This window comes from Geotrypetes seraphini, chromosome 8 (genome assembly GCF_902459505.1).
Source record: "Geotrypetes seraphini chromosome 8, aGeoSer1.1, whole genome shotgun sequence".
Lineage (NCBI taxonomy): Eukaryota > Metazoa > Chordata > Amphibia > Gymnophiona > Dermophiidae > Geotrypetes > Geotrypetes seraphini.
Window position 1 is genome coordinate 192158026 of NC_047091.1, and position 23796 is coordinate 192181821.

The 23796-nt window shown below is 40.1% G+C and overlaps 1 protein-coding gene across 9 annotated transcripts in view; it reads right to left on the bottom strand.

Annotated features, from left to right (window-relative positions):
• The window catches only part of LOC117365440, a 362671-nt gene that overhangs the window by 293905 nt on the left and 44970 nt on the right, over positions 1-23796 (bottom strand). For all 9 annotated transcript variants that reach the window (XM_033955907.1, XM_033955906.1, XM_033955904.1 and 6 more), the window contains exons 4-5: positions 12422-12509; positions 9954-11156 (exon numbers count right to left, since the gene is read on the bottom strand). In XM_033955907.1, coding sequence (XP_033811798.1) covers positions 9954-11156; positions 12422-12509 — 1291 coding nt within the window. The remainder of the gene's footprint in view (positions 1-9953; positions 11157-12421; positions 12510-23796) is intronic.

Here is a 23796-nt window from a genome sequence, read left to right on the forward strand (position 1 = left end):
AACACGCCTCCTCCAGAGACCAGCTGCTCTGAGCTGAGCGACCGAAACATTGAGCTCCCTAATCGAGGAGACTGGTGTCTGTGAGAAGCACTGTCCATTGGGGCTGATCCAGACTCTCTCTCTGCACCAGATTGGAAGACTGTAGCCACCAACGGAGACTGCGACAAACTAACCACCGAAGAGGAACAGGAGAGTCCAAATCACACCCCTGGGTTGACCACCACTGAAGCAGAGCATGCTGAAGCAGGCGCATGTGACCTGGGGATGGAGTTACCTACCTTGGAGTTTGAACGTGTGCATCGAGCTCTGGGTCCAGACAGGCCTCATGATATTGTAGCATGCTTTCTTCTTTTCCCACTGAAAGAGCTGGTCTTACAAGCTGCGTGCAAACTGGGCTCCATCACTATGGAAGGAGTGAAGGTGGAATTATTTGCAGACATTTCGGCAACTACATTGCAACGTCGTAGAGAGTGCCGTGATATTACTCACTGTCTGCAGGAAAACAACATTCGCTGTAAATGGTACTATCCTTTCGGCTTGTCGTTTGTGGTGGACAATAAGCTACAGAAAGTTTCCACCGCTATTGAAGCTCAGCAAATACTTGTGCGAACCAAGCTTTGGACTGGTGATGGTGAGAAGCAACGCCATGGAAATTCTACTTTTTGATGCGTGGCCCACAGGGACAATGTTGGCATAGGGTGGATAATAAGAAGCATCTACAACGCTATCCAGATCAACATTCTGGGCCTGTGGATGATCCTCAACCTGCTACATGACTTTGTGGTGACTGCTCCAGTGGCGACTATGTTGTTTTCCATTTTGGAACTTTCTTTTGGTTTTGCTAGTTGTGACGTTTGGGTTGGTTTTTTTTTTTTTTCCTTCTACATATACTGGGTTTTATGGTGTAATATCTAGCCTGGGACTGTCTTGCTAGGCTGGAAGCGATATCTCCTGAAGTCTGGCCCAGTTGTTAGTGGCCAGGTTTTCTTTGGAAGGGGTGGGGGGTTGATTGGGTGGCTTTGTAAGGGAGTGGGGGGAAACATGAGAGAGCTGTATTTTGGGGCTATGAGTACTTATGCGATTATTGGGTATATTGCGGGGAGGGTAGGCAACGATAGCTGGTTGGTGAAAGTGGGGGTTCAGCGAGTTTGTGTGATTGCACAGCATTTTTCTTTTTTCTCTCTTTGAGTTATGGCTTCTAGGTCTCAAACTTGTTTATCTATGAATGTGAGAGGTTTAAACTCCCCTCAGAAGCGTCAACTCTTTTTTAAGGAGGCTGAAAGGGCGTATATTTTGGTAGGGTTTATACAAGAGACACATTTGTTGCCTAGTTATGAGAAATATTTTCATCATAAGCAATATTCCCAAATATATTTTGCTTCTAATAAAGTCCGGTCCAAAACTAATGAGGTGGCGATTTTGCTTGCTAATTCTCTTTCTGCTAAAGTAGATGAGGTGGCTAGAGACAGGAAGGGTCGTTATCTTTTCTTAAAAATACACTTGGGTGGGAAACTTTATACTTTATTGAATGTTTATGCCCCTAACACTGAACAAGGTCCATTTTTTTTTTTTAAATAAATTTTGTGATCTTCTTCACTCGGGCAGAGAGGACATGGATAGAGGGGGGGGGGGACTTTAATTTGACTCTTAATCTAGAATGGGATAATTCCAGCCGCCCTGTAGTTTATAGCAAACGACATAGGAAACAGTTGAAACAGTTTTAGACAGCTTGGGACTTAATTGATGTGTGGCGCTTTCAATATCCCTTGGATAGGAACCATACTTACTATTCTAGGCTAGATTTTTGGCTAAGTAAGGATCTTGTTCCACAGGTGGGTGCCTTCTTTATTGTATCCTGGACCTAGTCTGATCATGCTCCTGTTAGCCTTTCAGTTCAACTTTTACCGACTGATCGGGGACTTAAATATTGGAAGTTAGATGATAGTTTGTTATTGGATCCCCAACATGTACAGCAGATAGGGAAATCTCTCCAGGAATATTTACAGTTTAATGTTTCTAATGACACCTCGCCGGCGATTATTTGGGAGGCCTTGAAGAAAGTCTTACATGGGAAGCTTATAGCTTTAGATTCCCACGTTTATAAAGATATAGAGAAGCAGAGATCTGAGATATTGTCTCAGATATACCACTTGAAAGACATGCATAAAAAGCAGCCATCGGCTCGAGAAGTAGAATTGCATCTTAAACAACTACACTTGGAGTTACAAACCTTAGATTTGGCAGTCATCAGTGTAAAGCTTCAATTTCTCCATCAAGAATATTTTGAGATGGCCAATAGAGCTAGCAAGTTATTGGCCCATAAATTGCGTTAGAACTTTGCTTAACTTTATTACCCAGATTATTGATCATTAGGGGTCGCAGTGTACATCTTCCGCTCAGATTCAGAATGCGTTTACGCATTATTATAAAGTTTTGTATACCCCTGAGCGGGAGGTGTCCATGGACGCCATTGATCAATTCTTAGCTACAGTGGAGCTGCCTAAATTGTCGGTGGGTGAAGTGAATCAGCTGTCTCTACCTATTACTGCTGAGGAGATTCTTTGGGCTATTGGAGACTTGAAGGTGGGAAAAGCGCCAAGGCTTGATGGTTATTCCACTAAGTTCTATAAGGTTTTTAAACACTATCTTGTTAAGCCCTTGGCGGCTTTTCTCAATAGCTTGGAGGAGGGAGCTGTATTGCCACATTCTTGGCGCCTAGCAGGGATTACCTTATTCTTAAAACCTGGTAAATATCCTAAGCACTGTAGTTCCTATCGTCCTATTTCTCTTTTGGGACTAGATTATAAAATTTTCACAAAAATTTTAGCAGCCAGATTACAACGGTATATGCACCAGTTGATTAAGGATGATCAGGCTGGATTTGTTCGCAGTAGGCAGACATTTGATAATATTAGGCGGGTTTGTCATTTGTTATGGCAGACACAACACTTGGGCGAGTCGGAGTTGATTCTGAATATAGATGCAGCAAAGGCCTTTGATAGGGTCTATTGGCCTTATGTATTTCAGTTATTGGAGCATATGGGCTTTGCAGGCTCTTATTTGAAGTGGCTGCGGGTTCTTTATACGGACCCATTGGCTTGTCTTCGAATTAATGGAACTTACTCAGATAGTTTTCAGCTCCACCGCGGAACACGCCAGGGATGTGCTCTTTGCACTGGCTATGGAGCCTCTGGCGGAGCTGGTGCGTAGTAATCTTGATATTCATGGCATTCAGTGTGGTAGAACAGAGCATAAAATTTTACTTTTTGCAGACGATGTTCTATTTACTTTGTCCCAACCTTGTGAGTTTGTGGTGGCGGTGACCCAACAATTAGATCTTTTGGGGCAGATGTTGGGTTTTAAAATTAATGGTGCTAAATCAGAGATCTTGGAGCTTTCTCTTACAGCTGTGGAGCAGTCTTTTCTTGTTGCAGCCTTCCCCTATAGTTGGGCCTCCCATTCGGTGAGTTATTTGGGTATTCATTTGACTAAGTCTGGCAGGATTGTATACAGCGAATTATCCTGGCTTGCTGATGCAGTTATTGGCTGACTTGGATAGATGGAAACACTTGCAGGTTTCCTGGTTGGGTAGAGTCCATGACATAAAAATGACAGTTCTTCCCAAGCTCTTATATCTTTTTTCTGCTCTGCCTATTCCAATCCCGCTTGTTTTTTTAAGCGATTGGAGAGAAGAGTTTTCTCCTATATTTGGAATAATAAACCCCCGCGGGTACAGCGCAAGATGCTTTATCAACGTAGGCATAGAGGCACTCCCTTAAGACTTGCTGTTGCATTCAAGCTAAGTACTCTTATAAATTATGGATAGAAACTAAAATAAAGGAACGTATTGAGACAATAAATAGGAAATACATTGAAAAAAGTATAAAATTAAAATAAAAAAAGTTGATCCAATGAAGATCGGGTTCAATGATGCATATCATATGAACCGATGGGGTAGCGTAACCCTCTGAGGATCACTATCATGGTAAACTGATTCTAAAAAGTACTGGAAGTTTTTGCTGTTGAAGTTATTACATTAGATTCCAGTTATTGGATAGCCTAATACAATATTGCAATTATCAACGTAGGCAACATGGGGGGGATGGCGGTAACCCAATTCCGTCTCTATTATCAAGCAGCACAATTGCAGTTTTTAACCGGTTGGCATTGGAATGCTCGGAAAATTTGGGTGCGTCTTGAACAAGTGCTTTTAACCAAAGCACCACTTTGGGTGATTCTGTGGTTGCCCCCGGCTATTTTACGGGACTTAGCATCTTCAGCTAATCCTATTCTTGGTCATGTACTTCTTTTGTAGGTTAAGGTACGTGTTTGTTTACTGGGCTCTCGAGAATACTTTCATGGCACAGCTATAGAATATGCTCTGCACTTTGTTCCGGGAGAAATTGATAGGGTGTTTTTTCATTGGGCTCAGCAGGGACTGCGGTCTTTGGGACAGCTTTTGCAGGATGGGGACTTGGAGTCCTTTTCCCATTTGGAAGCGGAATATGGGTTGGAGGCCCAGGATCTTTTCCATTATGTCCAATTACGAACCTTTTTCCGTCGGAAGGTGCTACCGGAATTGGGGCAGTCACCCACTTTGTTGGAACAGGCCATTTTATGGGGCTCATGATGTGGGACAGTTACTAGATTCTATATTGTATTATTGCAATCTGTCCCTATCCCGTTCAAGTATCAATCTGCCTGGGAGCAAGTCCTAGGAGTGGCTTACGAACCCAAGGTGTGGGATCAATGGTTGGGTTTATTGCTGTGTGTTTCTATTTCTAGCAATATGGTAGAAAATGGCTATAAAATGCTATACCAGTGGTATTATACCCCTGTACGTTTGCAAGCAATATTTGGTAAGGGAGACAATGTGGGGACCCTGGTCCTTTTTTACACATATGGTGCCATTATCCTAAGGCACAACGATATTGGGATTTGGTGGTCGGTTTCATTTCAGATGTATTAGGGTTACGGGTCAGCAAAACTATTGCTTGTTGTTTACTTAATGTAGCGCTCACCATTCTCTTTCTGCGGCATAGGAAATGGATAGCCTTAGTGATGACAGCAGATCGCCTGCTTTTAGCTGCAGCTTGGAAACAGACAGATTTGCCTCCAGACTGACAGCTTTGCGTAGAAATCGCTTGACGTCCTTTCCTTTATATAATTTTTATTCATTTTACAACTTACATCAAGTGTATCAAGAAATAACATTTGAATTGAAAAAACATCACTTGTATTACTATTATTATCATCAACTGACATTCATGAAAGTTAACCTCCCCTCCCATCCCTATCACATCAAAAATATTCATTTATATTATATTATACAATATACATTCTATTAATATATCAAAAAATCATCCTTCCCACCCATTCCCATCCCTTCATTTCAATTATCTTATGAAGGGAAAATGTTTACTACTCATTACAAAAGTCTGTTAATGGTCCCCAAACATCTCAAAATTTACCAAAATATCCTCTCTGTGTGGCTAACGTTCTTTCCATTTTATAAATATGACATACAGAACTCCACCAAAAACTGTAATTTAATCTACTCTGGTTTTTCCAATTGAATGTAATATGTTGAATGGCAATTCCAGTCAGAATAAGTAGAAGCTTATTGTTTTTTGAAGAAATCTGACTTTTCGTTCTCATCGACATGCCAAATAAAATAGTATCATATGTCAAGGCTACCGGATTTTCTAACAACCTATTTATTTGGCCCCAAATTGATTTCCAAAAAGCCAAAATACTTGGACAATAAAATAATAAATGATCTAAAGTCCCAGCTTCAAGATGACAATGCCAACATCTATTAGACTTAGAGCTATCTAATTGTTGTAAACGAACAGGGGTCCAGAAAGCTCTATGTAACAGAAAAAAACAAGTTTGTCTCATAGATGCAGATACTGTACATCTCATCCTCCAAGACCAAATTAGTGACCATTGAGACGCAGTAATTCGATGCTTAATCTCAATGCTCCAAATGTCCCCAAGACCAGTTTTTGATTTTTTAATCAAATATCCAGATATTAATTTATACCACTGAGCAGCCTGGTGCCCCAGAAAATCCATCTGAAAGCATAAGAATTCCAAGCTATATTGATTAGTGTGATTTTTCCATTCAGGGAACCCTACCTGAATGGCCTGCTTCAGTTGCAACTATCTAAAACTTTGTGATTTACTAAGACCAAATTTATGTTGCAACTGTGAAAACTCAAGCAACTTACCATTCGACAAAATGTCTTCTAATGTACGTATACCTGCCATCATCCAATGCTTTCAGATGATCTTAAAACCACCAATTTGAATCTTGGAGTTTAGCCAAATAGTTTGATTTGTTGATTTGTGAATTGGAATAGGTGTTAGATTATTTACATATCTTAAGGTTTTCCATGTATCAACTAATATTTTGTTTTTTTAATATAGCCTAGACATCTTGATACTAAGAACATGGCAAAGTCACAGAGGAAACATAAGTCGCCATTCCAACCATATCCAATCCGGGATATTATCAATGGGCTCTGGGAGGACCCAATACCTTGGTGCATAATATAGGCTTGATGATACCTATAAAAATTTGGAAAATTTACCCCTCCCTCCGTAATTGGCTTTTGTAAAGACACTAAAGCAATTCTAGCAATTTTACCTAGCCAAATAAATTTTGTTAGAATACTATTTAACTTTTTGTAAAAAGACCCCTGGAAAAAAACTGGTATCATACCCATTTGGTAACAAACCACAGGCAAGAACATAATTTTAACAGTTTATACTCTCCCCCACCAAGATAAATGTAAAGGATTCCATTGCTCACACATTTCTGTTACCTTCTGTAAAAAATATTTTTCATTTATCTTCATTGTCTCTTCCAGTGTATTTTTTATCCAAATGCCTAAATATTTTATTCCATCCTCTTTCCAAAGAAAGGAAAATGAGTCAAACAAACCTTTTGCACAATGTACATTAAGAGGAAGAATTTCAGATTTAATCCAATTAATCTTGTATAGAATATTAATTTGTAATGAAATGTTGTACTTAAAGTGTTATATGAGAGTTAATCAAGTGTGTATTTATAAGTTCATATGATTTTACCTACTACACTTGTAGTAGTATGCAAAAATGAATAAAGAATTCAAAAACAAACAAAACAAATCTTGTATCCTGAAAATTTTCCAAATTTTTCTATTAGTTCAAGTAAGCATGGAATGGTTGTTTCAGGATTTCTCAAATGAGGCAGTATATCATCTGCATAAGCAGAGACCTTGTATTCCCTTTCTGAATAGGGAATACCCTGTATCTCCTTCACTTGCTGAATAGCTAATAACAAGGGTTCCAATACAATATCAAAAAGCAAAGGAGACAAAGGATATCCTTGCCTAACTCCCCTCTGCAGAATGAAACGTTCTGAGATATTATTATTAATATACAATCTAGCAGCAGGGGAGCTATACAACATTTGAATCATTTGTATAAATCCTGAGCCTATACCAAACCACTCCATTGCTTGGTACATGAAGGTCCATTCTACTCGATCGAAGGCCTTCTCTGCATCCAAGGATACAGAAAAAGCCGGATCTTTCATGGCTTTTGTTAAATATAACATATGAAAAGCCAACCTAGTGTTATTAAATGAATGTCTCTGAGCAAATAACCCTGTTTGGTGCATACCAATAATAAACGGGAGAGCCTTAGCCAAACGTTCAGCCAATGTCTTAGCTAAAAGTTTCCATCTACATTAATTAACGAAATAGGCCTGTAAGTTGAAACCAAAGTGGGATCTTTATTTGGCTTTGGCAAAACTATAGTTACAGATTCCGCCATAGTGCCTATAATACAACCCTTATTTAGTTGAGTCTGATATAAATTTAATAGATAAGGCAATAGGGTATTTTGAAATGTTTTATAAAACTCTACCGTAAAACCATCACCACCTGGAGCAGATCCAACTCTAAGGGATTTCAATGCTGTTTGCAATTCTTTTAGTAATATAGGCTCATCTAAACTTCTTTTTATATGTTCAGGAATTTTAGGTTCCTCTATTAGTTTTAAAAACTCTAATCCATCTTTTCCTTTGTCTAAATAAGGCTCAGAAATATAAAGTGCTTTATAATAATTTAAAAATTGTTTTAAAATAGGTTCAACTTGAGTGTAAATATTACCTTTTTCATCCTTAATGGCAATTATTTTTGTCTTCCTTTTTTTTTGGCCTTACGATAATTTGCCAATAATCTTCCAGCCTTATTTGAATTTCCATAATACAAAGCTTGTTTAGAGAATAAATCTTTACATTTAGCTTTTAAAAGAGCCTGCAACGTAGAATACTCCCACTTATCAATAAATTTTGATTCCAAAAGTTTAATTTCTTGTTCCAATTCGGAATATTGTCTTTTGATCTGCTTCTTAAGATATGACGAAAAAGAGATAATTTGACCTCTTATGGTAGCTTTAAAAGCATCCCATAAAGTTTCCATATCTTCTGTTGTATTAAGTTGGAAATAATCATTTATTTTTAATTGAAAGTCCTCACAAAATGTTGAATCAACAAGCAATGTATTATCAAATCTCCATATAGGTCTACTATTATCTTGATCTACAATTTTGAGTTCAATCCATACCCCTCCATGATCAGACAAAATAATTGGATCTATGGAGGCTTGTGTTACCTGTTGTACCAATTGACTTGAAACAAAAATGTAATCTATTCTTGAAAAAGATTTATGAACATGGGAGCAAAATGAAAATTCCCGACAATCAAAATGAAGTAGTCGCCAAATATCTTTCAAATCACAAGACTGCAAAATTATCTAATCCTAATGATTTCATGATTTTGCTAGGTTTTTTATCCATCAAAGGATCCATAACAGCATTAAAATCCCCAGCCACCACTAATTTAGATGCAGCCAATGGTAGTATCAATTGTTGTAGAGTCTTGAAAAATTCATTTTGGCTCGAATTAGGGGCATATACATTGAAGAGCACCATGGTATTTCCCATGCTCATTTCCACATATATCTATCTTCCTAAGGGGTCTGAAGCCTTTGATTTAAACAAAGCATTACATTTCCTATTCACTAAAATAGCAACACCAGCTTTTTTACCAACAGCAGGGGAAAAAAAAAACAGTGCTTGACCCAGTCAAAAAATCTGGTCTGCTTATACCTCCTGGAGGGATTCGTTCCCTCCTGGAGATGTTTGACCGTGCCTGTTTGTGTTTTAACTACCTTCAATAATACCTTTTTCTTTTTTATTAGGAATCTCATGATGCATTCCCTGGTTTTGGGGTGGAGGGGAGGGTTGGGTCGGGAGATGTTTGGAGTGGGGGTGGGGATGGGTGAGGTTTTTTCTTTAGGGGTAGGCGAGTTTCATTGGGCCATATGCTGAAGAGTTACAGTGTATCTTTTTGTTTGATTGCTTAGCCCCTGAGGTTGCATCCTTGGGAATTGATTTGTATTGATGTTTGCTACTGTTGGTTTGTTTATTTGATAATAGTAATAAAATAAAACTTTTTAAAAAAAGTTGTTAACTTTACCAAAAAAGCTAAATGGCACCACAGACGGGGACTGGAAGGCCACTAAACAAATTCTAACAGCCCTACACTAAACCAGGGAAGATTGCACAGACTTACCACCTCCACCTGCTGGAGACTAAGCACAGACTGAGTGTACTTCGGACTGCACGGCCCACTTGTACTACAGCCAAAAGTTTCTGTCTCAGTCTCCATGGAGAGCTATTACCCATCAGTGAGCTGTGCCGGTCTAGAGAGACGCTTAAGAAAACTTTACCCAAAGAGCTAAATGGCTGCTTCACTGTGCTTGCCCTCAGGATCTTTTGCTCCAGTACATCTATCAGAGCATCTTCCGAAGTTTCTCCAAATAGGAGCTCCCTTAGTTAAAATCATTACTGCTATTCTATGAAATCTCTTAAACATCTGCAGTGGGCTCAAGACTTACTTGAAGCTATTGTGCCAGGTCTTCTTTTGTCTGGGAGGTGAAAGCATGCGGAGTTGACACTTAGTCCCTCTCTCTGATAACTGTTAGCATCTGGCAGCTCGCATCTGTCCAAATGACACGGCCAAACAGCCTGCTCAGGGAAATAACAATCTGAGGCTTCTTCTGTCTTAGGATGGTGAGGGTTGGCAGCTAAGTTGGAGCAGATTCCATGGGTGCTCTTCAGAGCTATACACCAATGTTTTGGAGCATTATTTTCTGCTTCAAGTGCCAGTGCATGGGCATTCTCTGTGCTCATTACTACATCTGTATTACTACCTAATATTTCAGAACTTGTCTTATGCTCTCCATGCTCTTTTAAGCTGCTCTTTCTCACAGAAGGTTCTTCTTGGTGGCTATAGCCAGTCTCTGATTTTAAAGAATGGATGTGACAACATGGGTTGGAGCTAAATGAAGATAGGCCAGGATTATGGACTTGGGAGGCATCCAGGGGTTGTGACATGAAGCTCAGAGGAGCAGACACTTCTATTGAAGCCCTGGAAAATACCTCATAATTCTTGCTGTTCTGCAGGTGAGCTTCACTATTTTCACAAACCTCTTTCTTCTGGAATTCTAGTGTCTTATGTTCTTCTGCTTGACTGTCAGAGAGAATATGGTTACTGTTAACTGCAGCACTGGATTTTTCTGCATTCTGATTCTGACTGAGCCTAGATATCCTCCCTCCCAAAGATTCTAGGCTGTTGGTCCTGTATACAGTATCTAGAGCCATAGGTTCTTCATTACTAACAGTCAGTGCTATCTGAAAATCATCTTCCAGCTGCTGCAAAATATTTTGCCCTTGGATTGTGTTCAAAATCCACGTGTCTTCTGCAGGCAGAGAGGGCCTCAGGCATCTGCTTAGGTCTTGTGGTAGTTTCTCTTCAGGTTCACATTCTTGCAGAATATCGTCGCTGTCAATAGCATGTTCTATTGGATCCACCATTCCTTCCTTAAATTTAGCCACAAAGTCTTCAGTGCAAATGCTCTCCACAGATTGGGAGTCACTTTGATATTCCAGGCTCTCTGCCTGCTCTGAGCCCAAGAGATGTTTCAGCCTCCACTTATACTGTTCCTTCTTAGAATCGCTGTTTTCTCTGTCTCCACAAACACCAAAGGATATGCTGGTTCTGGCTTCAACAGAAGAGCTTTCAGGGCGTCCTCTCATTTCTGCACATTGGAGGGAAGTCAATGAAAATAAAATACAATACCAATGAGTAATTTCCTAATAATATCTGAGCACGAATAATAAGGCATAGAGCATAAATCTGTATTTCTGTTACTCTTCTGCCTGAAATAAAACTAATACTGAGCCAATGGGTCTATTACATATACACATGTAGCCTAAACCCACAGAAAGGACAAAATCATCTCCTCAGCAGAAGAGGCCTGTAAGACCCAATATAGGCGGGAGCTCCTGAGAAGACTCAGTCAAAATGGTGGCGTTTCCCACCAAAGAAGAAAAGTCCACCGAAACAGGCATCCCTGAGGCCGAGGACACTGAAGAGGCCTGAAAAAGCAAAGCCGCAGTAAGGGAATCCCAAGCACCTTTGGCTGTTAGGGAAGCCCGGTCTTCCCCACTGCTGGCAACCACAACAGCTGGGGAATCCGCAACACAGTTGGTGGTTAGGGAAGCTCGGGCCTCCCCACCATTCATGGCTGCCGGGGAAACCCTCGAGCCAGCCAGCAACGAAGCTAGTGAGGGTTCCCTTTCCGGCTGCAAATAAAAACAACAAAGGCCAGCCACATTAAGCCCTTGGCGAGAACACAATGAGCACTTTTTCAACTTGTGAGAAGTGCTCACTGTGAACCACGAGGCAGGCTGAATGAAACCAGCAGCTGAATGGGAGAAAATAATATGAACAAACACAGCCCCTGCAAACCAGCACAGAAAGAAAACCACTGCCTCGGGTGTTTTTTTTTTTTTTTTAATGAAACTTTAAATTAAATGGAGCAGAGCCCACAGGCACTCAAAACTGTAGTCTTTGCCCCTTGGCAAGGCGTACAATTGAGGCTCCTCTAGAGAAAAAAGTGGGGAAATGGGGGAGGAACTTGACCACCCACGAGACCCCAGCTCAGTCTGACAAGAAAAAAGGGCAAATAAAATGGCCTCTGCCTAACCTTTCCAACAGACCCTGCCAAGGCCTAAATGTAGAAGACTGCACAGGCTTACCACTCCACCTGCTGGAGACCGAGAACTGACTAATTCTATGAGGGAATGCACAGCCCATTTGTACTGTAAGAATTCAATGTGTTCTCGGTCTCCACCTGCTGGCAGAGGAGCATAAACCCATCTGTCTGTGCCGGTCAGGAGGGACATTTTATCAAGACAAATTGAAGCTCTTAAACATGACACATTCAAATGCTTGTTTTCCTGAAAGAAATGTTCCCCTGCCAGAATTCAAGCAGAGGGACTTATTAAATATACTTCTTACCTGGCAGATGAGAGAGGTGAGATGTATAATGGCAGCAGATGCCTTCTTTACCATTGCCGGTAGGATCTCTCACTTTTGAGCTCTGTGTCTGTAATACAGAAGAGGCAGGATTGACACTGGTACCACTCTACACCCTTAATATACTCTAATATGCTTCTAACTACCCAACTAATGCTAAAATGCCCTCATTTACCCAACCTTAAGATCTCGACAACACTTTGGTAATTCTTATGTAACTCTTATGACATCTCTTATGCTATTCCTGTAAACGTTTATGTAAACTTTTATGTAATCTCTGAAAACTTTTATGTAATCCGCCTTGAACTGCAAAGTATTGGTGGAATAGAAATCACTAATGTAATGTTCTAACTCTTTATTCATTTTCAAATATTACAACAAGTGTATAATAAACAATCAGAAAAATTTTAACTAATCACTTGACAATCTTACTTATATTCCCCCAATATATAGATATAAAAGAGTCCCATCCCACCCACCCATACATTAATAACAAACAGTTATCAATTATTACCTTTCACAATCCCACCCCCCCTATATCTTATCTAATACTAAGGAGTTTAAAAGATGTCTGATCATTAGAATAAATAATCAATGGCCCCCAAATCTTTTTAAACTTATTATAATTTCCTTGTTGCATGGCAAGCACCCTTTCCATTTAATATATATGGCATACTAAATTCCACCAAAAAGTATAATTAAGTTTAGTGTAATCTTTCCAATTTCCAGTAATCTGCTGAATGGCAATCCCTGTCAATATCAATTTGCAGAAATTGGGCTTTTAAATCTCATTGATGTACCAAATAATATAGTCAAAACTACTGTCTCAGTACAAGCTGAATATCTTCAAAAAGTCATAAGCCACACAAAATGATATTCAAAATTTCAAATACCAGGAACTAAGTACTAATACTCTTCAATACAGGACAGCAGAAGAGACCTCAGTGTTTCTCAGGAGTATCCTGTGAAACTATCTATGGCAATAAATATAGAGAAATACATCCCTGTCATAGAGAAATACATCCCTGGTCTCAGCTATTTCAACTGCCTGATCAAACTTCCTTCTCACTTATTATCACTCTTTTGTTTTTCAAAACCTTAGGTTGTTTATGAGATAGAAAGATAGAGAATCTTAATATATATTACACTTTATTCTTTTAGATAATCCCCTGATGCAGCCGTAGGGCGAAACAGGGCCTGTCGGGATATCGTTGAAAGCAAGAGGTTGACTCTGGAAAAGGAGACCGACTTCTTTAAGCGAGATAGTTATTCTACCTCGCTCCTTTTTAAACTGCATTCTGCGGTGATTTTACATTACCAGAAGAAACAATTAAGATAAGTGCTACCTCTTCTCTATATTTTGATTATCTTCGATAATATTTTGAAAAACAAAAGAGTGATAATAAGTGAGAAGGAAGTTTGATCAGGCAGTTGAAATAGCTGAGACCAGGGATGTATTTCTCTATGACAGGGATGTATTTCTCTATATTTATTGCCATAGATAGTTTCACAGGATACTCCTGAGAAACACTGAGGTCTCTTCTGCTGTCCTGTATTGAAGAGTATTAGTACTTAGTTCCTGGTATTTGAAATTTTGAATATCATTTTGTGTGGCCAAATAATATAGTGTCATATGAAAGAGCAACATGATTTTCCAACAATGAATTAATTTGGGACCAAATTAACTTCCAAAAGGCATTTATATAGGGACAGAAAAATATTAAATGGTCCAATGTCCCAGCTTCTAAACCACAATGCCAGCATCTATTGGACCTAGAGCTATCCAACTTCTGTAAACGAACTGGGGTCCAAAAAGCTCTATGCAACAAAAAAAACCAATTCTGTCTCATAGATGCTGCCCTTGTAGTTTTTATTCTCCAATGTAATGTAATGTAAAGACAGGACAGACTGATCCATGTTTGGATGGACTTGAGGTCTCGAGTCTGCAGGCAGAGGGCTCAGACTAGGCCTGAATAAATTTCTCCTAAAACTTTAAAACCAGTTAGCAAGCCTGAACAAAGCCTAAAGGTGGGTGGAGAGAAGGACTGGCATCTGGTGTGCAGTGACCCTGTATGTATTTTAGCAGTTTTAAATAGTGCCTCACAGAGATGCCCTCAAGTTCATCACAGTACCATAGGAACTGGCAAATACCTCACATAGGGTGACGAAAAGAGGACTGGCATAGATGTTGAGAGAGGAGATTGCTTACCTCAAAGCAGGAGAATCTGGGATCAGAGAGATCAGCAAACAGAATTACACTGAGTAAGAGAAGAGTCATATTAATGGAGGAAAAGGCACAGCTGCCTTGAATGTGATTCTTTAGGAACTAGGCCTAGGACCAACCACAGCATTTTTAGATAGCTGAAGTGAGGGGCAGGTAGTCGAGGCTTTGTAAATGAGGAACAAGAGTTTCAGTGCTGCACAAAACCAGCATTTCTCCAATGTTTTGGTTCACATATTATTCACAGCTAGGTAGATAGTGGCCGAGTAGTAGTGAGAAATTTGAAACACTGAGCTCTGCCAGCTAACTCCAATAGAAGATTGGGTTTGTACCTTCAATAATCTTCTTTCTGTTAGTCCCTGGAGGATTCCATACGCTAGGTGTTCAATCCCAACCCACAGTCCGGGTCTGAGCACATGCTCTACCCCTTTAGCCTGAGAGCCATATCTAGTTAAGTCCCAAAACCAAGCAACATATCTGAACAAATCCAGGACAAGGGGGTAAGGGGAGAATCCCCATCAACACAAGTAATTCATGAACTGGTTTGCTCTGCAAAATATTAACAAGTGATAACAGGCACAAAGGCAAGTCAGAAAAACATTGAGGAACAATGAAGCACCTGCAGAAACTCCTCCCAGGATCTGCCAACTGGCTAGAAAAGCTTCAAACCTGTAATGAGAGTGACCGAGGCAGAAAGGAGCAGGCTACCCCAAACAATTGAGTGAAGACAAAGAGGGCGGGTCGTACAGAAAGAAGGTTATCAAAGGTATAAACCTAATCTTCCATATTGTTATGTCCCAAAGTCACGGTATCTAGGGAGGGACAGAAGAGCCTGCCCCGAAAACGGCATCAGAATGCACTGCCACAACAACTCGGTAAGACTGGGTAAAAGTATGAAGAGGACCAAGAAGCAGCCCTGCCAATTTCATTAAAATGAATCACGTGAGAAAGCAAGGACTACCCTTGAATGTGATTGTTTTCTCTTCTCTGCTGCTTGTGAACTATAATCATAGTAGAATTTTCAGTATATTAATGATTACTATTTCTTTATTAGATGATTTTCTTTTTCCTGTATCAAAGTTGTGTTCTTTGATGTGAAAATATTCATTCAACAGATTACATTTAATTGGAAAAATTGGAGCAGATTATATTACAGTTTTTGGTGGAATTCTTTATGTCATCTATATAAAATGGAAAGAACATTAGCCACACAGAAATGATATTTTAGTACATTTCGAGATGTTTGGGGACCATTAACAGATTATTGTAATGAGTAGTTAACATTTTCCCTTAATAATACAATTGAAATGATGGGATAGGGATGGGGGGCTTCTGATTCTTTATTAAATGTTTGGATTAATAGGAAAGATGATATTGTATAATATATGTGAATGTATAATGATATGGGAGGGATAGGAGGGGAGGGGGTTATAATTTCATTAATTTAAGTTGATTGTAATAGAATATCAAGTGATGTTTATAAGTTCAAATGTTATTTCTTGATACACTTGTTGTAAGATGAAAAAATGAATAAAAATTTTTTTGAAAATATAAATAAATAAATAAAAAAGAACATTGGCGACTTCAGCCCCATGAGCTGCCGAAAAAGAGAGAAGATGCGCTTCTGCCCAGTGGAACGCCACCGATCTTTCTGGCCCATGAGAGAGAGAGCGCGAGAGCACTAGAGCTCCCTCTTGATGTTCATATGCCACCACTGTGGCGTTGAAGAGCGAGTAGCGCCAGCTGCATTTCCCGAAGCTCCAGACAATAGGTCAACCAATGTTGCAGACCGGGAGTCCACTGTCCCTGAATGAAGCGGGTTCCACATTGAATCCGCAAATCCAACAAGCTGGTATCCATTCGAAGAGTCATCCACTCAGAAATCTGAAGAAGCCAATCCTGGCCGAGAGCCACCCCCTGAAGCCACCAGCTCAAATTGCTGCTAGCTGGCTCCGTCCAGGGGAAACTCAGTGATCACCAAGATAGGAGGCACATGAGCACTCTGGCTCAGGGGATCGCCTCCAAGGAGGCTGCCCAACACCCCAGAACCTGCAGATAGAGAGCAGGATGGTGTTGACGAAGGTTCTGTCTACTTGCCCTGGAGACGAAGAGAAGCCCCAGAAACTCCAGGGACTGGGAGGATGAACTTGTCAACACCTGCAGCAGAGACACCTAAAACCTCTTCCCTCTTTATTTATTGTTATGTTTTTCTTTTTGCTTTCCCTGTTATATTTTGATTTGTATCTCGCTTAGAAATTGGATAAGCGACTGAATCAAATTTTAATAAAAACTTGAAAACTTGGAAGGGCAAAATTTTAAAAAACCATCTAAGTCCCCCTTTGGCCTAAACACTGAAAGTAGAAGCAGGGAAAATGTCCATTCTCAAAAAAAAAAAAACCAACGTCCAAAAGGAGGGTTTTTTAAAAAAAATTCTTTATTCATTTTACAACTTGCATCAAGTGTATAAATAATTGACAAATAAAATTGAATGCATCACTTGAATATCTATCATTTAACATTAATACATAAGATTTTATCCCATCCCTTCCAACCCTCCCATAACATATGCAATCATATATGTCATACAGATATGATTTCCTAATGAATTAAACAACAAATGGAAAAAAATTGTATCTATTCATTACAATAACTTGTCAATGGGCCCCAGATCTCTTTAAATTTCTTATAATTCCCTCTTTTTATAGCAATTGCTCTTTCCATTTTATAGATGTGACACAACAAATTCCACCAGAAACAATAATTGAGTCTACTTTTTTTGATAATGGCCTGCCTCTACGTTCAGCTGTTTAAACGCCCAGACCACCACCACGTCTACACTAACATACAATCAACAAAAAAAAAAAGCCTATGTCCCAAACGCCCAACACAAGAGCTTTTAGGCAAAGGAGGGGCCAGTCCTCCGCCTAAAAGCTGGATTCTATAACTGGTGTTTATCAAAAAGAACACTGGTAACAGAATCCACCCCCCAACGATTGTGGCAGGAGAGATAGCCAATCTATCTTGCCATGATCCACCCTCCCCATCACGATCGGGGCTGGAGGGAGCCCAAGACCTCCTGCCCTGGCGAAACCCCCACCCCACACCTCCATTAAGATACGGGCAGGAAGGATCCCAGGAGGGATGGGGGTTTCACCAGGGCAGGAGGTCTTGGGCTCCCTCTTGCCTGGATCGAATCAGGGGGTGGGGGTGGGGAGTGGGGGGTGATGGATCGCAGCAGGAGAGATTGGCTATATCTCCTGCCATGATAGCGATCACCCCTGTACCCACCTAGGGCATCTCTCCTGCCGCAGGTCGCGGCAGTTCGGGTAGAGGGGTGATCACCATCGAGGCAGGGGAAATGAGCCATCTCTCCTGCCATGATGGTTGTGGTGGGGGGTGGGCAGGTTGCCGGGGCCGCTGAGCTGATCACAATCAGGTCAGCGTCCCCTTTTTCGGCACTTATACCTGTTTTGACTTGGTCTAAGTCAAAACATATAAGTGCCAACTAGGCAACCTGCCTAAACTTTTGGTTATACCTGCTGTATGCCTATGTCTAGGTTGGCCCACCTCCCGCCCTTTCCCCTCCTCTAAAAACGCCTCTTTTCACTCTATGCGTTTAGAGGCAGGGGAAAGGCCTGAGCTGGTTTTAGATACATCTAAAACCAGCTTTGGTTATGGGTACTTGTTTTTTTTTTTTTTTTTATATATATATCTTTATTCATTTTTAATCTTTCAACAAGTGTACATATTAAAACCATACAAATTCTTGAAAACATTACTTGTAAATCAATCAAGAAAAACAACAATTGTATATATATAAACATAAAAAACACCCCCTCCCCATTATTATTATTATTATTATTAATAATCACAATAGCTTAAGAACCCTTCCCCCTCTCTACTATTCATGGTGTATATTTCAGTAGAGTAACTGGTGTTTAATCATCACAAAAAGATGTCAATGGCCCCCATATTTTATTAAATGTCTTCTAATTTCCATTTTGTACAGCTATTGATCTTTCCATTTTGAATATATGACATAATGAGTTCCACCAAAAGGTGAAATTAAGTTTACTGCAATCCTTCCAATTGTTGGTGATATGTTGAATCTTATGATACAATATTATTTGGAACAGCTATGAGAAAAAAGAGTCCGATATCATCATTTAACAATAAACTTTTATTAATCATGACTGGTTATGGATACTTGGACGATCGTCCAAGTACCCATTTAGGCAACTTTTTAGACGTTTTTTTCTTTAATTATGAGCCCCTTGATGTTTTTCTCGAAGGCATTTTAGTTAGATCGTGAGGCAACAGTGAGGGTAGCTACATTGACTAATTACTCTAATGATCAGATATCTTAGCACATGGGTAGTATATATGTGGGGTTGGGATAGGGTTGGGGAGGGGATTGTATATCATATGGAATAGAAATATTGATTAAAAAGGGGGTATTTATTTTTTCATATAAGAATATTTGATTGTAAATACAAGTGATATATGAAAATTGTTTTTATTATGTTTAATGCACTTGTTGTAAGAATCAAAAATGAATAAAGATTTACAAAAAAAAAAAGTGAGGGTATCTACAATACATGTAAAGTAGATTTAGCACTGTGAATGTAACCCATTCTGAGCTCTTAGGGCAAGACGGGATATAAATCTAAATAGTGTGAGTGTGTGGTGCAGTGGTTAGAGGTACAGCCTTAGCACCCTGAGGTTGTGGGTTAAAATCCCACGCCATTCCCTGTGACCCTGGGCAAGTCACTTAATCCTAACTTTTCACTGTAGAGATACAGAGGAGACATTCTTATTCATGCCTGAGAGACATTCTGTGTCTTCCTACAGTGCACTCACTCTCTCCAGCTGGGCTGGACTTTCTACCTGGACACGAGCAGGGTTAATCTCCTTTTCCCTACGAGGCATGCAGGCTAAGAACATAAGAATTGCCACTGCTGAGTCAGACCAGTGGTCCATCATGCCCAGCAGTCCGCTCACGCGGCGGCCCTCTGTTCTAAGACCAGCACCCTAACTGAGACTAGCCCTACCAGCGCACGTTCTTGTTCAACAGAAACTTGTCTAACTTTGTCTTGAATCCTTGGAGGGTGTTTTCCCCTATAACAGCCTCTGGAAGAGCGTTCCAGCTTTCTACCACTCTCTGGGTGGAGAAGAACTTCCTTACGTTTGTACGGAATCTATCCCCTTTCAACTTTAGAGAGTGCCCTCTTGTTCTCTCTACCTTGGAGAGGGTGAACAACCTGTCCTTATCTACTAAGTCTATCCCCTTCAGTACCTTGAATGTTTTGATCATGTCCCCTCTCAATCTCCTCTGTTCGAGAGAGAAGAGGTCCAGTTTCTCTAATCTTTCGCTGTACGGCAGCTCCTCCAGCCCCTTAACCATCTTAGTCGCTCTTCTCTGGACCCTTTAGAGTAGTATCGTGTCTTTCTTCAGGTACGGAGACCAGTGCTGGACGCAGTACTCCAGATGAGGGCATACCATAGCCCGGTACAGCGGCATGATAACCTTCTCTGATCTGTTCATGATCCCCTTCTTTATCATTCCTAGCATTCTGTTTGCCCTTTTTGCTGCCACCGCACATTGTGTGGACGGCTTCATTGACTTGTCGATCAGAACTCCCAAGTCCCTTTCCTGGGAGGTCTCTCCAAGTACCGCCCCGGACATCCTGTATTCGTGCATGAGATTTTTGTTACCGACATGCATCACTTTACACTTATCCATGTTGAACCTCATCTATCATGTCGATGCCCATTTAATTACTTAGTTGCTATGGCAATCACTTCACAGCTGGGCACTTGCCCGGAGTCCTGAAACCAGGAAACTCTGGGTTTAAACTGGCTAGAAGTACAGCCTAGCGTTTGGTTCAGCTGTGAGAATGTCCTGAAGAGGAGATTACTGTGTCTTTCACAAATTGCAGCAAACCAGCATGTGAAACTGCAGTACAGGATTACTTTCCTTGATAACTCCCACAGTCATTAGCTCAAAGAGCAAACAGAAAAATACAGCCAGAAAGAAAACCCTTTTCACAGACCTTTTCCCAGTGTGTTCAGCTCTCCATTTCCTCTGGCCAGCTTTCCTGCATAGCCCTACTTTCCTCCAACACCATTGGCTCTGGGGGAAGGAATTCTGTAGCCAAATTACCAGCCTGTTCCTCAGTCATCCCCCAGTCAGTGCTGAGGAACTTCTCTGCAGGGTCTGAGGCAAGCTCAGCCCCGTTCTGCCTCTGCTCTTCTGCCAAGCCTCGTTCTGCTCCTCCTCCTTCCTCCCCTTGCTCTCTGATGAGCCTGGCTTTAAGCTGAGGGAAAGAACCACTCCCCCTTGGCTTTGGATGGGGAAAGGGAATTCCTTCCTCAGTCCATGCCGTTTTTTCTGAGGAGAAACTGCTTGTGAGCTTTCTGCCTTACAGGTATCGGACAATAGCAAGGCAGATTCTTCCTGCCTGGCTTTGGGACTGCTTCAGGTAAGTCTAAGCCTTCCTGTTCTATTTCCATTTCTTCATTGTCACTCATGGGCACTGACCTGGTCAGACCTTCTGCACTGGGGTTTGTATACTTTCCTTCCTTTCCCTGTGGCAAACCTTGGGAAAGACATCCGTTTGTCACACCTGGGATGTATTTTGTCTGGTCCCATGGCTTTGTTCACTTTGAGTTTTGAAAGTTCATGGTAGACGCTGTTGGACGTAAACTCAAAATCTCGAAACGGGTCTTCTGAGCATTCCCTTGTCTACAGCTTCGGACCGGATCCCGGCTCCTCGCAGGTAAAGACTGAGCAGAAGTACTTATTTAGTTCGGCTTTATCGGAGTCCGATTCTACATGATTCCCATCTGATTTCTTAAGGCGCACTATCCCATCTGTGTTCCTTTTTCTGTCACTAATATATCTGAAGAAGGATTTATCCCCTTTTTTAATGTTCTTTGCTAGATTCTCTTCCATCTGGAGTTTGGCCTCTCTGACTGCTGTTTTGACAGCTCTAGACTTGGCCAGATAGTCTTCCTTAGTCTCTTGCTTTCCTTATTGTCTGCAGGAGATAAATGTTTTTTTCTTCTTTTTTACGAGGTCCGAGATCTCCACAGAGAACCACTGAGGTTTATTGTTTCTCCGCCGTTTACTTACTGTTTTATATAGAGGTTGGTTGCTTCGTGTAGGGTAGATTTCAGAGCTGACCACATTACCTCTACATTATCTGTTGTGGCCTGGTTTTGCAGCGCCCGATAGACAAAATCTCCCATGTTTTTGAAGTTGATGCTCTTAAAGTTGAGGACTTTTGTGGATGTGTTTGATCTAGTGAAACCTTTCCTGAGGTGAAACCATACCATGTTGTGGTCGCTGGAGGCCAACGTATCAAGTTCAAGTTCAAGTTTATTTATTCTTAATGAATCGCCTATTTTAAATTACTAGGCGATGTACAATACAGTTAAACATACAGTTAAAACATAGGTGATAATATATAAACTAATTTTTGTTATACAATAAAAATAAACATACAAGAATACATACATGATAAGAAAATAATAGTTTTGGGCGAAAAACGTACATGAGTAGTGAGGATAGATAGGGGAGAAATTACAATGTTTAGACAGGAAAGAAAGAGTTACAACAATGGGAAAAACAAATGGGAGGGAAGTATAAGCTTGCCGGAAATAAAAAAAGGGATATAATATTAAGAATCATAGGCATCTTTAAAGAAAAATGTTTTTAGTGTTTTTTTAAATACTGTTAGATCTTTTAATTCTCTAATGTGTTGAGGTAAGAGATTCCAAGATTGAGGGGCCATAATGGAGAACATGTCATTTCGTCTGGTACCGATAACCTTCAATGAGGGGACCGAGAGGAGGTTAGAAGAGGTGGAACGGAGTGATCTTGTAGTATTATAGGGGATTAACCATCTATTGACAAATTGTGGCTCATTAAAATTTATGGTTTTAAAAACTAAGAGTAATAGTTTAAACGTAATGCGATGACTTATCGGGAGCCATTAGCAGGGGAGTGACATGGTCGTATTTTTTAGCGTTATAAATTAGTTTCACGGCAGTATTCTGAATTAATTGCAGCCTTCTTTTTTCTTTTTGTGTGATGTTAATGAGAAGGGAATTACAGTAGTCTAGTTTGGAGATTATTAAAGAATGGATAAGAATATTAGTGGATTCGGGTTGTAGGAACTTGGAAAGCGAACGGATTAGACGTAATTTATAAAAACATGTTTTAACGGTATTACTGAAATGATCATGATAAGTAAGTTTGTCATCTATCAAAATGCCTAAAATTTTTATAGTGGTAACCAGTTCTAATACAGTATTGTTAATGGAGATTGGAGAAATGAATTTTGTGTCTCTTTTCCAAGAAAAGAGCATTGTTTTTGTTAGATTTAAGGCCAATTTGTTTGTGGAAAGCCAATCTTGTATCGAGAGCAGTTTATTATTGATACATGTGATATCGTCCAAGCTTTCTGGATCTAAGGGATGAATAAGTTGTATATCATCAGCATATGCAAAAGCTGTAAAACCTAAAGACTGAGTTAAGTTTAGAAGAGGAGAGAGGAATATATTGAAAAGAAGGGGGGATAGAATTGAACCTTGTGGAATGCCGTAATTTAAGGAATAACTTTTAGTAGTGAGATCGTTAAAGCTAATGACAGAAGAGCGGTTTGTAAGAAAAGATGAGAACCAATCTAAAACTTGGTCTTTGATTCCAATTGAATCTAGACGATCTAATAATAGATCATGGTCTATAGTATCGAAAGCTGCTGTTAGATCTAAGGAGATTAAAATTACCGATTTATGGTGATCTAGAAAGTAGTGGATGTTGTTGGTCAGCCCTATCATAGTGTATTCAGTACTGTGGTATTTACGAAACCCGGTTTGGTGTGGGTGAAGAACATTAGTTGTTTCGATGAAATCTGAGAGTTGTTCAAATACTATTCTCTCCGTAAGTTTTGCCATAAAAGGAATGTTTGCAATGGGACGATAATTGGAGACTACTTCTGGAGAGACTTTATGATCTTTCAAAATCGGAAAGGTTATGGATTTTTTCCATTCCTGGGGAAGAGAGGCTGTAGATAAACTGTTTTGTATTAAAGATAGAATGAAAGGACCCAAACATGAAAATAATTTTTTA